Genomic DNA, 15,439 nt, shown 5'->3' on the forward strand with positions numbered 1-15,439 from the left:
TCGTTGAAGATGAACTGGATCTAGAACTTTTGTTTGGCTGATTATGAGAAAAGGAATTACCGCATATTCCCCAACCCTTTCTTGCTCAAGTTACCCAGACATATATCTATATTGTATAGAATTTCTGCCCCCAAAGATCTACCATGAATTTGGGAGATTCAACAGATCGAATATAGAAAAGAATGTATCCAAATTATTATCGATGAGGAATTGGATTAGAACCGAGAAATGCTATCCGCAATGAAGAAAGAATTCCTCAATTTTCATCGATGAAAATTGAGATCCGAAATTAACTTTAGAAAAAATCTTCAGCTCTTGAAGAAAACAAACTGATATCCCTAAATCCGAGAGACCCATGAATCGAGAAAAAGTTGCCGGAATTTGGAAAACCCCCCACACGATCTAATTTTTCCTAACATAAGCTCGCCGAAACTCACGACGTAGCTTCGATTCTTTCACACAGACGTCGCCAGTTGATAAAGCTTAAAATATCACCCAAAGATAAAACGCGTAAGAATATAAGATAACTAGAGAATTTAACATGGTTCGATCTTTAAAGATCTACATCCACAGAAATCACCCGAGTAATTCCACTATTTTTAGAGAGAAGTTTACAATTACAAGTGAAGTAGTCTGAATGAATCCCATTTTCCATATACAAGAGCCCTGTTTATAGATGACTAATTGGGCCTAACCCTAAAGCCCACGAAATAGAGAAATGAAGCCCAAGTCGGTGGCAAAGTTGGCTCTCGGCAAAGCTGGCTCTGGAAGCGCTGAAATCTGGCAAGGCTGGAATCCAGCAAGGCTGGCTCTAGAAACCAGCAAGGCTGGAGCCCAACAAGGCTGAAAACCAGCAAGGCTGGAGGCCGGTAAGGCTGACATTTCCACGGTGTACAACGCTGATGCATATTTTACTCCTCATCCCTCTCACTCCAGCAGCCTCCACCTGCACTTTTATTGTATTTCCCTTGGTTTTGGTAGATAGAAACACGCTTAGAAACTTTTGATAGCTTCGGATCATCATCCACATTGAACATTTGTAAGAATTCTTCATTTAGTTATTGTTTAGTATAATTCTTGATTATTTACTTTTGGTTGCTTATAGATTAATTTGATTTATGTTTTTACTAATCTCGTTGCCTAGATAATCGTTTCTTTATTGTTGTTGATTTTATTACTGCTTTCTAGAGTACTAGATTAGAACCCTAGCTGTTTATGCTTTCTTATTGTTTTATTTGCCTGCTTCCTATCTTTCACCTAGATAAATTTATATGCTTTATTTTAATTACGCATTAGTTAATCGGAGAGAGAGTGTCAGACCCAAACTTCTAATTAGAGTGTTTAGGTTTATTTTTTATTTTATGTGCGTAACATGATCAGAGCCTTGTTTAGCCTTCCTTGAGAGACGACTTGGGTTAGCTTATCACACTAGGATGACCTCGTACGATTGCGAGTCAATCCCTTAAGTGTTTTGGGTTGAGTCAAACGTCATGACTTTGACCATATACCAAGAGTTCAGGATCGGACCACTCAAGCCAACGCGAATGGTAATTCAATTGGTGGACAGGTCAAGTGTATACTCAAAGGGCATAGGAGATGACGTTCTGGTTAAAGTCCAGGACCTCATTTTTTCAGCCGATTGTTACGTACTCAACATGGGAGATTCCTGGGCAAAGCCAACTGTGGTGCTTCTGGGCAGACCATCCTGAAGACGGCTTGGACCTAGATCGATTGTGTAACCGGGAATCTGACTTGCTAATTCGATGGAGAGACATTGACTTTTGACTTGTTCAAGGCAACTAAGCATCCACCAGATATTGAGAATATGGAGTTCGTTGACATAATGGATCGAGTAGTTGACAGTGTTATGCCCACAATGCACAGGCACGTGGAGTATGACATAGATTGGGAATTGGAAGACACGGAGGACGCTCTACCCATAGCTTTGGTGTATATGCAGGCAGAGCCAGATGTCCACCGACCACTGTAGATTCAGTCCCTGGATGAAGGGGATAAGATGTTGCCTTCCCTTATCAGAGCACCCAAGCTCGAATTGAAACCTCTCCTAAACTGAAGTATATCTTCTTGGGAGAGAACCAGACTTTGCCCGTTATCATAAGCTCGGAGCTAACCCCAAAGGAGGAGGACAAAGTCCATCAGCTCATAAAGAAATGAGACTGCAACATCTAACGCAATCAATGGAACTAACTAATTAATTAGTTTGACAGGGTCATGAAATGACTCATCATCATCATCATCTGTATTCATCTAGCCGACCTCAATCTCTTGAATTTATCATGGAAATTAATCTGCTTCGTCCACTTTCTCAACGGATCCATGCTACAAACTCTTCAACATAAATCTTCTGTGCTATTCATTTATCAATTCTTTAGAAGCGTGTGCATAGATTTTGTCTTTACCCACCTCAAGTTTATCTACGGGTAAGTATGATCGTTGACCGTGCATGACTGTCCCTTGTTGTCCCTAATCTTGACCGTGCATTGCTGCACCTTGTTATTCCTAAGTTGTCTAAGACTGTGAAGCAGTTTTCTGCCATTCTTTTCCATAAGCGATTGTTTGTGGTTGATCAAGTATCCTCATAGCTGTGATGTAGTGTGCTGCCAATCTTGACCATTCACGAGATTTTGTTGTTAATCCCAAGGTGCCTAAGACTTTAATGCCATGGTCTGTCAAGAAGTGGTATTCTGCCACCTTCTTCGCCATTAGCCAACCAATTCACCGAACCATGTCTCTGAATTGTTTTCAACCTTTCATCAATCTGCTATGAAAATTGTGAATCATATCCATACCCAGAAGACTGAGGGCATTCAAATGAAGGATACAGACTTCTTGTCTCGACTATTTCACGACTGTGCTCTCGTTTGCTCTTACATGTGACCCTTCAACATTATAGTGATCAACATACATAACAAGAAATGGTTGAGAAATAAATAACTGCGCCAAATCCTCATCCGTGCTAATCCAATATTTTCTTAACCTACCAAACCAAGACTTTGATAGATAAAATATTTCGTAAGTTGATGATTGTTATTCCTCATGCAATACATGATTAATGTGGTATTGCAAGCTCATATTACATCACTAAATATAGTTACCATCGGTGTGCCCCGTTAACGTAGTTACAGTCCTCAAATTCACCTAGGTATCTCACTATGACGTTTTTAGGGAGTTCAACCATCTACAAATAAGAGAAAACAAATATAAATCTACAAAATTTCAATTAATTTTACATTAGTTTTGCCGAAAAAGTAGATAACCGGTGGTAACTCGCTGTCAGCTAGCTGTCTGACAGTAGAATTTCCGACCGACTACCAATTTTTATAGAGAAATTAACATATAATTTCTTTAACTTTATAACCACGACAATTATTTCTATGGACACGCTCATCAAATTATTTTGGTTACACGAGAATATCCTTGTGTTTATGACTAATTCAATAAAACAAAAACAAAAGATAAACATGATTATCCTTTCAATAATTCAAACCTTAACATCAATTCGTTTAATTTAAGATATAGTATGGATGATTACCTTTTTTGGAGTGAAAAATTAATGTAAAAATGCGGTGAACTCTTCTTGAATATTGTTCTCTGGTAATTGAATTTATGTTTGCGTTTGAGTGCCAATGTCCGAGTTAGTGATTTTTTGTATAAATTGTTAAAATTATTGTATAAAATTTAGATGAATAACATTGTAGGAAATGTGACTACACACTTACGTCCATTTAAAAGCCACATGCGTGCAAAAAAGATACTACTTTAATGGATTCTCAACAAAAATCACAAAATCGCAAAAATAATTAAAAACCAAGCTAGCCTACCGGCGACTAGCTCATATCGCCGAACGACTACTTATTTTTTAGGTTGGAAATTATATTTCATTACGAAAAATGAAAATTTCAATATTTTTTTCATAAGTAATAAATCAGTTTAGAATTTTAATGCATTGTTTAATACTCCCTTCGTCCCACGAAACTTGAGCAGTATTCATTTTCAGGTTTCCGCAAAACTTGAGCACTTTCCTTATATGACAAAAGTTTTTCCCTTTATTCATCTTTTCATTTTTTCTCCTATCACACTTAACACACAAAATACTAGCTCCTTAAAACCTGTGCCGAATAGAAATTGCTCAAATTTCGTGGGACGGAGGGAATAATTTAAATAAAACTCACAAATATTTCAATGGTATTGACCGAAAGTATTGTACTTCAACATTGATGAGGAGTAAATCTTTATCAGCGCTGGTTACCATCCTATTTATATTATATTATTATTATATTCTTTGAATGAGTTTTCCAGCATAGGTTATAATTGAATATCTCATATGAATAGACGGGAAACCTACTTGTGCAGACGAATGAGAAGTCAACATAGAAGAAATACATGTGTCGAGTGAAGAGAAGTCTTATCCTCATACGTGAGTTCCAGAAGTCACTTCAGGGTACCTGCGTAGTCATAAAGGACTCATCTGCATGATAACTATATGAACACCCTAAATTGAAAAGCTGCAAGTTAGTTGATAAAGGACGAATTTCAGAAGACAAAGACATCGATCAACACCTATATATGCATGAGGAGTACGTGAAGAGTACAAAAGTCTAATTTATCCTTTGCCCTCGTAACCTCTATAAATACTAAGAGGATGAAATTTTAGAAATGAAAATTATGAAGTGTTTTAAAAGTTTCGCTCTGCTCTGAAATACTCTTATTAGTCTGAATCTGAAGCACTCAGGTCTGAATCCCGTTCTTATTTCATGGTTATTATGTGGTAAAGTTTTTAGTTTCATGAAATATTTTTTTTACTTGTATTGTAATTCAACAATTATTGTACGTTTTTCTTACATAATTGTACTCCGAGTCCGCTTCCCACGCTCCTAGTGCGCGGTTGATTTTGGTTGGGCGCGTGCAATGCACGACTCAATCAACGAATTTCAATAATAATAATAAAAAAAAATTCAAACGGTAAAATACAACAGCTTTCTTCAAAAATATCTTCCTCCAACACCTCATCCAACAATTCTTCATCGAATTCATTCGACGAAGAAGTTCACAATCAAGATCACCTTCTTTTACCTTATCCAAATATTAATCACGGTGTCTTTTTCATGCATCTTGCCACCAACTTCATGCAAGTGGCGAGTACTATCAATTTCGATCCTCCTAAGGAAAAAAAGAACCGGAGATACATTCTCCTTGATCGTGAAAGTGGTGGAGATCGACTTCATCGGGATTACTTCACCAACGAGCCTGTATACGGTGATTCATTTTTTTGCCGACATTTTCGTATGAGGCGGTCTCTATTTTTGCTCATTGTGAGTGCTGTAGAGGTTGATCCATACTTCCAACAATGCGACGACGTAACTGGGCACCCAGACTTCACACCGATCCATAAATGTACCGCAACTATTCAGCAACTAGGGTATGGCATTGGCGCAAATCATTGCGACGAATACCTTCGTATAGCGAAATGCACGACTTTGAAGTGCTTGAAGTTTTTTTGTCGAGCTGTTGTTCGCATTTTTGGCGGACAATATCTGAGAAGACCGACCATCGCCGATTGCCAAAGGCTACTTGCATTGCACCAGGCGAAGCATGGGTTCCCAGGAATGTTGGGGGAGCCTAGATTGCATGCCTAGACTTGGAAAAATTGTCTAGTGACATGGCATGACGCTTACACTCGAGGGGATCACGGTAAGTCCACTATTATACTTGAGGAAGTGGAATCCCAAGATCTTTGGATCTGACATGCATTCTTTGACATCTCAGGCTCGAACAATGACATCAACGTCCTCGGCCAATCGACATTGTTCAACGACGTTATGTTGGAAAATAAAGCATCGGTGCACTTCGTGGCCAACGACGCCCACCATACTAGGGGCTACTACTTTGAAATCTACCCAGAGTGACCCGTGTTCGTGAAGAACTTCACATTCCAGACGACGAGAAGATGATGAGGTTCAAAGTGATGCAAGAAGCTGCACGGAAGGATGTAGAACGAGTTTTTGGTGTTCTCCAAGCTCGTTGGGGCATTATCAAAGGTCTGTCTCATTTATGGAAGAAGAAGGTAATAAGCGATATCATGTGTGTGTGCATTATTTTGCACAACATGATAATCTAGGACAAATGAGAGCATGCCACTGATTGGGACGCTGACATATGTGGTTAAGGATCAAGCACGGGTCGTCAAACGAAATTCAATTCCAAAGCACCATCAAAATTCGTCGCCTATATGGCCCGAAGCCAAAACCTTTGCGATAGCCGTTTACACGCTCGCCTCCGAAATGATTTGGTGGAGCATATATAGGCACAATTTGGACCAATCGAGCCATAAATATGTTTTACATGCAATTTTCACTCCTTTATCGCGTTATTCTTTAGTGTTTTGGGCGTTTCTTATTGAGTTGTTGAGTTGTCTATGGTTTAAATTGCATATTTTTGTGGAATAGACTACTCGTTCGTGCTCGTGTTGTTTTTACAGGTTTTGGACTCGATTTGGGATGATTTTGAAGATATAGAGAGAAGTACATGAAGAGACGAGTCTGTAGGCGAAAACAAAGGTCGATTCGGACGAGGAAGAACGAGCGTCTGGAAGTTCCCAGGTCGGAGCGCACGCGCTAGAGGTCGCGCTGTCCGGGCATGCGGCCGCATGCCACGGCCGCGCGACAGAGCAGGATTCGCTGGACAGCACACGCGGGCGCGGCACGCGGCCGCGCGAGCTCACGCGAGCTAGCCATGCGGCCGCGCGAGTCGCCGAGTTTCCGCCCAAAAGTCCGTTTCCAGCTGTATACACGATTTTGGTGTATTTTTGAGTCCTACTTGACCTAGGGCATAAAATACTCTCCAAGAACTTATTCTCAGGACTTTTTTATCACCTTTTATCACTTTTCATGAGAGCTGTGAGAGACAGAGAATGGAGCCAGAGCAAGAACTGAAGATTCTCGATTTCACTACGGTTTTATTGTTGAATGTTTTTCTGTTTTATTGAGACTTTGATTCTAGTTCATATGTCTATGTGTGGCTAGAATTCCTTTTTCCTAGGGTTTAGGGAGTAGACATGATTTGAATTTCTGACTGTTTGATTCAATTAATTGAGATTGTTATTCCTTTTTATGTTCTTGTTATAATTGTTTACTTTATTGCTTGATCACCAATTTAGCATAATCATAGGTAATAATTTGAGATCAGGAGATGATGATTTTTACCTGAACTAAGAACATAGAACACATTTATTTTAATTCTAAAGGGAATTGATAAGTGTGAGGGCATTAATCCTAGGAACTTTTAGGAGTTACATGTTAGAAGTGTGATCCAGGGATGGTAGCCTTGCATGTAATCAACGGTTTGTATGTCACGGGAGTGGGTATGAACTAGCTTAGAGATTGCCTTATGAATCATCTTATTAATTGAATTGAACATGTTAGTTAGGAGAATCTGTTGAAACCTCTGCCTTGGGAAATCTTCTCTTATCTGTTACTCCGCATTTTCATAGTTGATTTATTTTCTTTCAAGTGTTTATTTATTTAATTTGTTTCCAGAACCAAAACTCTTAATTTCGTTTGTCCAGATAGAGTAGAATAATTTAGGATAGAAATTGGTTAATTTAGTCTCTGTGGATACGACCTTACTTGCTACTGTACACAATTGCACCCGTACACTTTCGACGTGTTAAATAAAATAGCGAACAAAATGCGCTTTTTAATTATTGAAATATTTTTTTAATTAGTGTTTTCTATTTATTAATGTAAGGTTTGATTTTAATTTCAATGAAATTTTAATTATTAAATTAGATGTCAAATTTAATTGTAAACAACATTAGAATTAAATATAAAATAAAAATTTAAATTTAAGAGTCAATGTGGAGGCTCTCCCATTATGGGGAGTGAGCTCTTAAATGATGAGACCACTTTATCAAAGCATCTCCAAATGAGACACTAATGTAGCATTGAATGCAATTTTGCAATGGAGATGCTCTCCAATCATCTCCTGTCCACTACTCTAAATTGAAGTTTGTGAACAGTGTCCCGCCTCATGTAGCGGGCACTGTTCACTCCTTTACTTTTTTTTTGTTTTTCATTTTCTTTTTTTTGCTTTATTGTATTTGTTTTTCCTTTTATCTTTTAAAAAATACTTATCTTTACTTGATTTAATTTGTAGAATGTAATTTATTAGTTTTTATATTATTTATATTTTTAAATTAACATAAATATGTATAATATTTAAAATATATTATATAAAATTTAAAAATACAATAACATGAAATATAATATAAAAGTATATTAACATAAAATTACGACAACATAAATTAAACATAAATTACAACATAAAAACACAATAGCATAAAATTACAACCACATAAAAATACAAGAACATTAAACTAATAATACAATAAATGCTAGTAAGGTCCAAGATCACTTCCAGATCCTCCAACGTCGCTTCCAGATCCTCCAATATCGCTTCCTGATCCTCCAAAATCTTGAAAATTTCCTCCAAACGTCGCTTCTACAATATTTAAATATAGCACTTTATTAATTAATTTTCCTCAAAAATATTTAAATTAATTTATATTTGAATTTTAATTATATTTAATTGAATATAAATATAATTATTTATAAATATATATGATATATAATAAATAATTTAATAATAAAGAGCATAAAAAGGGAATATTCCATTGTAGAGGGAAATGTAGAGTTGATTGTTGGAGATGAAAATCCAAAAACTCTACATTTCAACTCTACAATAGAATGAAGGACCCTCTAAAATAGAGGAACCCTTGGAGTTGCTCTCACATTGGCTCTCCATTCTGAATGCTCTTAGACCATTCGCTTAAATTGGAATACAAAACTAGTGTTTTTATAAAAAACACTTTTCATTATAATAACTTAACTACTCCCTCCGTCCCTGAAATAAGTTCATCTTTTTCCTTTTTGGGACGTCCCCCAAATAAGTTCATCTTTCTTTCTTTCCATTTTTGAACAACTACCCCACCACTAATAATACTTTATTTATTCTTACTTTTCATTTTTTCACCACTCCAATACTAATTATAACACTTTTTCACCACTCCCAATACTAATTATAACATATTTTTCTCCACTATCAATACACTTTATCATTTTTCCTTAAAACCTGTGCCGTTCCCAAAGAGGAACTTATTTTGGGGACGGAGGGAGTATTTTTTTAGGTTCTTTAATAATCATTTTTACTTATTAGCACCTTTTAATTTAGAATTAAGACACACATTAGATACTCCTACAAATTGTAATGCACATACTTGATACATATGTTAATTAAGTAGATCAATCAAATTTCTCCTCAAGTAAAGTTACTTTTTGGGCTCTGCTAATTAATTAATGGTATGAAGTCACGTGTACTTTTGTTTAACTTATAGTATTGCTATTTGGATGGTTCCAATTTATATCAACATCGACGATAATACAGTAAGTCATGTATGATCGTGCAAATTAAAATCACAAAATAATTGTGGCATTTTATAATTAAAAATTAATTATATATATAAATGTGGCTTTTTATAAAAACGAAAATGGAAAAAAATGAAAAAAGACCCTTGAGAGCACAAGGCGCAAACTAAGGGTCGGGCCTCAAAGAATCACTATAAGGCCCGAAAGGGGAACTCGTAGTGGAAAAAGAGCAAACGTCAAAGAAAAGGAAAGGAGAACGAGGCGAGGGCGGAAACGAAACCTTCAGGAACTCCGGCCGAACCATCGTCCCTAAGGCATCGTGGCCCCCACCCCAAGAAAAACTAACACCTGAGCGAGCAAAAGGAACCAAGAAAGGTCAAAACCAACTTCCAGCTCCCCCAAAAACGAGGAGGTTCGAACCGAGCAACACCAGTCTCTGAAATCCAAAAGCTCAGAGAGCAGCAACAGCAACCAAGAGCCTCGACCACCTCAGATGCGTCTGGTGTGGCTGTGCGAGGCCATGTCTCGAATGACATAAATAAAATCGAATGACATAAATAAAAGTAAAAGTAATATTTTTTTTAATAAATTACATAAATAAAGAAAGAAAGACGCGACGGAAGACTCAAACTCAACACTTGAAGTCTTGGACATTAACATTCTATCCCTATACCAACGCACACACATAAAGTAATATCACTATTAATTGATCGTTACTTGAAGAATATTATTAGAATTTTCTAAATTATGATTCGTAAATTGAACTTCATACTCTAAAACAGGATATTACAAATTTATTGAACTTTAAGAAATACTAATAATATATTGAGATAAAGAATGGGGAAATTTAATACGCATTGAATAAAAATGCACTTAATATTTGGAACCAGTTAAAAAAGAAATACTATATTTATGAATGCGGAGGAGTTTGCCTTAATGAATTATAACTCACATTCAAATTAAGTAAACTTGCCCTAAAAAAAAAACAAAAATAAGTAAACTTACACTACAATATAAATATTCACAAATCTCAATAATGAATATATACCTCTTTTAAAATTAAGGATACAAATTATCTTACTGTATTATTTCCTGTATTATTTCCTATATTTTCCAACACATTTAAAATCTAAGATAAATTTTATTACATGACTAAACCCAAACACAAACGATAAGCCTCGACGCGAGATACACGGAGCCGGCACGTGCGACATCCCGACCAAAGTCCTGGCACGCGTGACGTGGGCCCCACAGTAAAAGAGAGAGAACAAATTACACACACTCAGAAAGTACAAACACACCCACATATACATACATTCCCACTCCTGAGCAATAAAAATAAACATAAAATAAATAAATTTCACACAGTACACACACAGTTGGGTTCGGTGGCATTGATAAAGCAGATTCATCAGATCTCGCCCAGTGTCCCCCACCACCCTCTTTATTTTTTTTCCTCCCCTTTTTTAATTTGTGTGAAAGAGAGCAAGAAAATATCAAAAAAAAAAAAAAAAAAACAAATTGCTCTTAGGAGCTCTCTGGTTTTGTGTAATTGCTTTTTCTTTTCTCCTTGATTCAAAAAGGCAACAAAGAACAAAACCCCTTCTCTCCTTTATTCCCTTGCTTTTTCTTTTTCTTTCTTCTTCTGCCCTCAGTTGTTTCAATCCATCTGCTGAAGAACCTTATCATGAACCTCAAGGTATATTCATACATCTCTCTCTTTCTTTTCACCTTAAGCTGTATCTTTATTTAAAGCCCTTTGGTTATTTGACTGTAAAACCACAAAACCATTGATGGTCTGAGGAGAGAAATATGAGCTTTGGATGTTTCACTGTTTAGGTTGTTAGCTGCATTTATTGAGCTTGGCGTTTCATATGGTTTTTCTTTTTCTTTTTTTTTTCTTTCTTTGTTTTGGTAGGTGGGTGGGGGTGGGGAATGTTGCTGTGGTTTTTATTTTTAAGATCTGGGTCAATTTTTTTTTTTTTTTTTTGGGAAGTGGACTGCAAAAACTAAATTATGGGTAGATAATGAGTTGTTGTTTAGAATGATTTTTAGGCATTCTACATTTGTGCTTCAGATGTTCTACTCATGTGTCTTAGAGAGATGGTGTGTGTGTGTGTGTGTGTGTGTGTGTTTTACTTTTTAAGTTTTTTCTTAGTTGTTTACTTCTGTTATCTATTGCTGATCGGCTTCTGTGTTTGATCTTGAGTTTCTTTCTTGTTGTTCCACAGGTTTTATTAACTCAGATCTGAAGCTTTGAGTATATGTTTTGGGCTTTCCAGAATCTTCTTCACAAGGTTCTGTACTTATCCAACTTTTGAAAAGATACTGATTTTGAGGTTGTTGTTCTTTGTTTCATATGATTATCTGGAAAAATTGCTATTTTTGATGCTTCAATGAGGACTGTATTTACTTGTGAAATGTTAATGATTGTGCGATTCCATCATAGCTTACAATTGTATTGCTGAGATCTATTGATTTCGGGAATGGGAGGGTTTCACATTTGGGTAAAAGTTTTGAGCTTTATGTGTGTGTTCGTTTACGTTTTAAGCTTTGTGTATGCTGATAATTGCTTTCTCCTTTGTGTTGGTTGCGCTTATGCAGCGTGCTAATTTCTATTTACAGTATCCCCGTTTGTTCTTGCTTTCGTTCCACAGGTTTGTTGAAGCTCTCACAGAATCATTATTTCAAGTTTTTTGTCTTACACAATTTTTCTATATCAGGTTTCCTTTCTAAACTAAAAGAATAGTCTTAAGGTGTTGTGTTTGAATTTATACTTTGTCATTTCAGTTTGCTCTTTGAGATTAGCTCTATCTGTTATATTCGAAGGACTTATCAGTAATTTCTGCTATGATCTGAGCTTGAATTTACTATCTGTAACCTGATTCCGGATTCTGTACTATTACAGGTATAAAGAAGGTTGAAAAAAATGCAGAGGCCGCCACAGGAAGATTTCTCGTTGAAGGAAACCAACCCCCACCTTGGTGGGGGGAAGGTTACCGGAGATAAGCTGACGAGCACCTATGACCTCGTTGAGCAGATGCAGTATCTCTATGTCCGTGTTGTGAAAGCAAAAGATTTACCCGGAAAGGATGTTTCTGGTAGTTGTGACCCATATGTTGAGGTTAGGCTCGGAAATTATAAGGGCACAACACGTCATTTTGAGAAAAAGTCAAACCCCGAATGGAATCAGGTGTTTGCCTTCTCGAAGGAGCGGATCCAGGCCTCTGTCCTTGAGGTTTCTGTGAAAGATAAGGATGTTGTGAAGGATGATTTTATAGGCCGGGTTATATTCGATTTGAATGAGATCCCGAAAAGGGTTCCTCCCGACAGTCCCTTGGCCCCGCAGTGGTATAGGTTGGAGGACAGGAAGAGTGAGAAGGCCAAGGGCGAGCTCATGCTGGCTGTCTGGATGGGTACACAAGCTGACGAGGCATTCCCTGAGGCGTGGCATTCGGATGCAGCGACAGTCAGTGGTGCTGATGGTCTTGCAAATATTAGGTCGAAGGTCTATCTCTCGCCTAAGCTTTGGTACCTGAGAGTAAACGTGATTGAAGCACAGGACTTGCAGCCAAGTGACAAAAGTCGGTTTCCCGAAGTTTATGTGAAGGCCATTCTGGGAAACCAAGCACTAAGAACTAGAGTTTCAATGAGCAAAAGTATCAATCCTTTGTGGAACGAGGATTTGATGTTCGTGGCTGCGGAACCATTCGAGGAGCCACTGATTTTAAGTGTGGAAGACCGTGTTGCTCCCAACAAAGACGAAGTTCTGGGAAGATGTGGTATCCCGTTGCAGTATGTGGACCGGAGGTTGGATCACAAGCCTGTGAATACGAGGTGGTTTAATCTGGAGAAACATATAATAGTCGAAGGTGAAAAGAAAAAGGACATGAAGTTCGCCAGCAAGATTCATATGAGAGTTTGTCTGGAAGGCGGTTATCACGTCTTGGATGAGTCCACTCACTATAGCAGTGATCTTAGGCCGACTGCTAAAGTGCTATGGAAGTCAAGCATTGGTGTTCTTGAGTTGGGGATTTTAAATGCACAGGGGCTTTCTCCGATGAAAACAAAGGATGGGCGGGCGACAACTGATGCCTATTGTGTTGCCAAATACGGACAGAAGTGGGTTAGGACAAGGACAATCATCGACAGTTTTTCTCCAAAGTGGAACGAGCAGTACACTTGGGAGGTGTACGATCCTTGCACTGTCGTAACTATCGGTGTATTTGACAATTGTCATTTGCAAGGAGGGGATAAGGCCGGAAGGGATTCAAGAATCGGGAAGGTCAGAATTCGCCTTTCCACTCTGGAAACGGATCGTGTATACACTCATTCCTATCCTCTTCTAGTCTTGCATCCTTCGGGGGTGAAAAAGATGGGAGAAATTCATTTAGCCGTGCGGTTCACTTGCTCATCTCTGGTAAATATGATGCATCTCTACTCCCAGCCGTTGCTGCCCAAAATGCACTACATTCACCCATTAACTGTCAGTCAGCTCGACAGCTTGAGGCATCAGGCCACTCAGATCGTCTCCATGAGGCTGAGTCGTGCCGAGCCACCTCTCAGGAAGGAGGTGGTCGAGTATATGCTCGACGTGGGCTCTCACATGTGGAGCATGAGAAGAAGCAAGGCTAATTTCTTCCGGATCATGGGCGTGCTGAGCGGGTTGATAGCTGTTGGGAAATGGTTCGATCAGATATGCAACTGGAAGAACCCCATCACCACCGTTCTCATCCACATCTTGTTTCTAATACTCGTCATGTATCCAGAGCTGATCTTGCCGACGATCTTCCTCTACTTGTTCTTGATCGGGGTTTGGTACTACCGATGGAGACCGAGGCATCCGCCCCACATGGACACTCGCCTCTCCTGCGCCGACAACGCCCATCCTGACGAGCTTGATGAGGAGTTTGACACGTTCCCGACTTCCCGCCCCGCGGATATCGTGCGGATGAGGTACGACCGTCTGAGAAGCATTGCGGGGAGGATCCAGACCGTTGTTGGCGACCTGGCGACGCAAGGGGAGAGGCTGCAGAACCTGCTGAGCTGGCGGGACCCTCGGGCGACGGCTCTGTTTGTTATCTTCTGCTTGATCGCGGCCGTCGTCCTCTATGTGACGCCGTTTCAAGTCGTGGCCCTCCTTGCTGGATTCTACGTCTTGAGACATCCCAGGTTCCGGTACAAGCTCCCGTCTGTGCCCCTCAACTTCTTCAGGAGGCTGCCGGCGAGAACGGACTGCATGTTGTGAGCAGCTTAGTTCTGGGGCCGGTTCCGGACTGTCGCCGGTGTAGAATATGCCGACGAGAAAGCTTGTTTGCTGTTTTGACGAAGGGCGGGAGATGGAGTTGCTGCTGCCGCTGCCGCTGCCTGTGGTGGTTATGTAAGTTATATCCGATGAGAACTTGAATATTTCTGGATTTTTTAGGTTTATTTATTTTTAAGGATCTGTGGCTTGAAAATGTGGTTATTTTGAGACAGATCCATGCTAATCTCTTCTTCCTAGGTTATTTAATTCAATCTGTTCTTGAACCCTAAATATCCTTCATCTTTATATATGAATTTGGAGTGAGATAAATGTCAAATTCTGCTAAATTTTGATCCTATTTCTTTCTCTCCATTTTGTACAAGTTGTGTGCCAACTTCCTTGTAAATTCTTGCAATTATTTTGTTCTATCGAATTCGAGTTTATACTATAGGCTCGCAACTATATCTGTTTCTGGTCCATCAGCTACCATATAAATTTTAGGGGCTTTTATGTTTAAGGGTTAATTTAGATAAATAAAAATAGTAAAGATTATTTTTTTAATACTCCATCCGTCCACAATTTAATGTCCTACTTGCCTTTAAAAATCTGTCCATAATTTAATGTTCTATTATGCTTTTTGTACCCATTTACTCTTCTTCTTTTCCTATATTTACTATTCCCTTCATTCCATTGGGCTTGTCCCATTTGGTTTCGGCACGATTATTAAAGAGAGTATTAATAGTGTTAAGTG

The 15,439-nt window shown here is 38.4% G+C and overlaps 1 protein-coding gene across 8 annotated transcripts; it reads left to right on the plus strand.

Moving 5' to 3' along the window:
* The first annotated feature begins 10,747 nt into the window (after positions 1-10,747).
* LOC130988899 (FT-interacting protein 3) lies at positions 10,748-15,035 on the plus strand. 8 transcript variants are annotated; one of them, XM_057912872.1, is made up of 4 exons: positions 10,876-11,142; positions 11,675-11,740; positions 12,101-12,166; positions 12,352-15,035. In XM_057912872.1, exon 4 carries the CDS (start codon positions 12,373-12,375, stop codon positions 14,689-14,691), a length of 2,319 nt encoding a protein of 772 aa, XP_057768855.1. In that variant the 5' UTR covers positions 10,876-11,142; positions 11,675-11,740; positions 12,101-12,166; positions 12,352-12,372; the 3' UTR covers positions 14,692-15,035. The 8 variants fall into 8 exon arrangements, 7 of the variants coding, with proteins under 7 accessions (XP_057768851.1, XP_057768855.1, XP_057768854.1 ...); XM_057912875.1 differs by lacking the exon at positions 10,876-11,142 and adding an exon at positions 11,229-11,282; XM_057912868.1 differs by lacking the exon at positions 12,101-12,166 and having other exon boundaries at positions 10,748-11,142.
* The last annotated feature ends 404 nt before the right edge of the window (positions 15,036-15,439 follow it).

Source organism: Salvia miltiorrhiza, chromosome 6 (genome assembly GCF_028751815.1).
Source record: "Salvia miltiorrhiza cultivar Shanhuang (shh) chromosome 6, IMPLAD_Smil_shh, whole genome shotgun sequence".
NCBI classification, from domain to species: domain Eukaryota; kingdom Viridiplantae; phylum Streptophyta; class Magnoliopsida; order Lamiales; family Lamiaceae; genus Salvia; species Salvia miltiorrhiza.

Bases quoted from the DNA above. Each gene is read 5' to 3' on its own strand.
- LOC130988899 (XM_057912868.1), top strand. From the start codon at position 12,373: ATGCAGAGGCCGCCACAGGAAGATTTCTCGTTGAAGGAAACCAACCCC.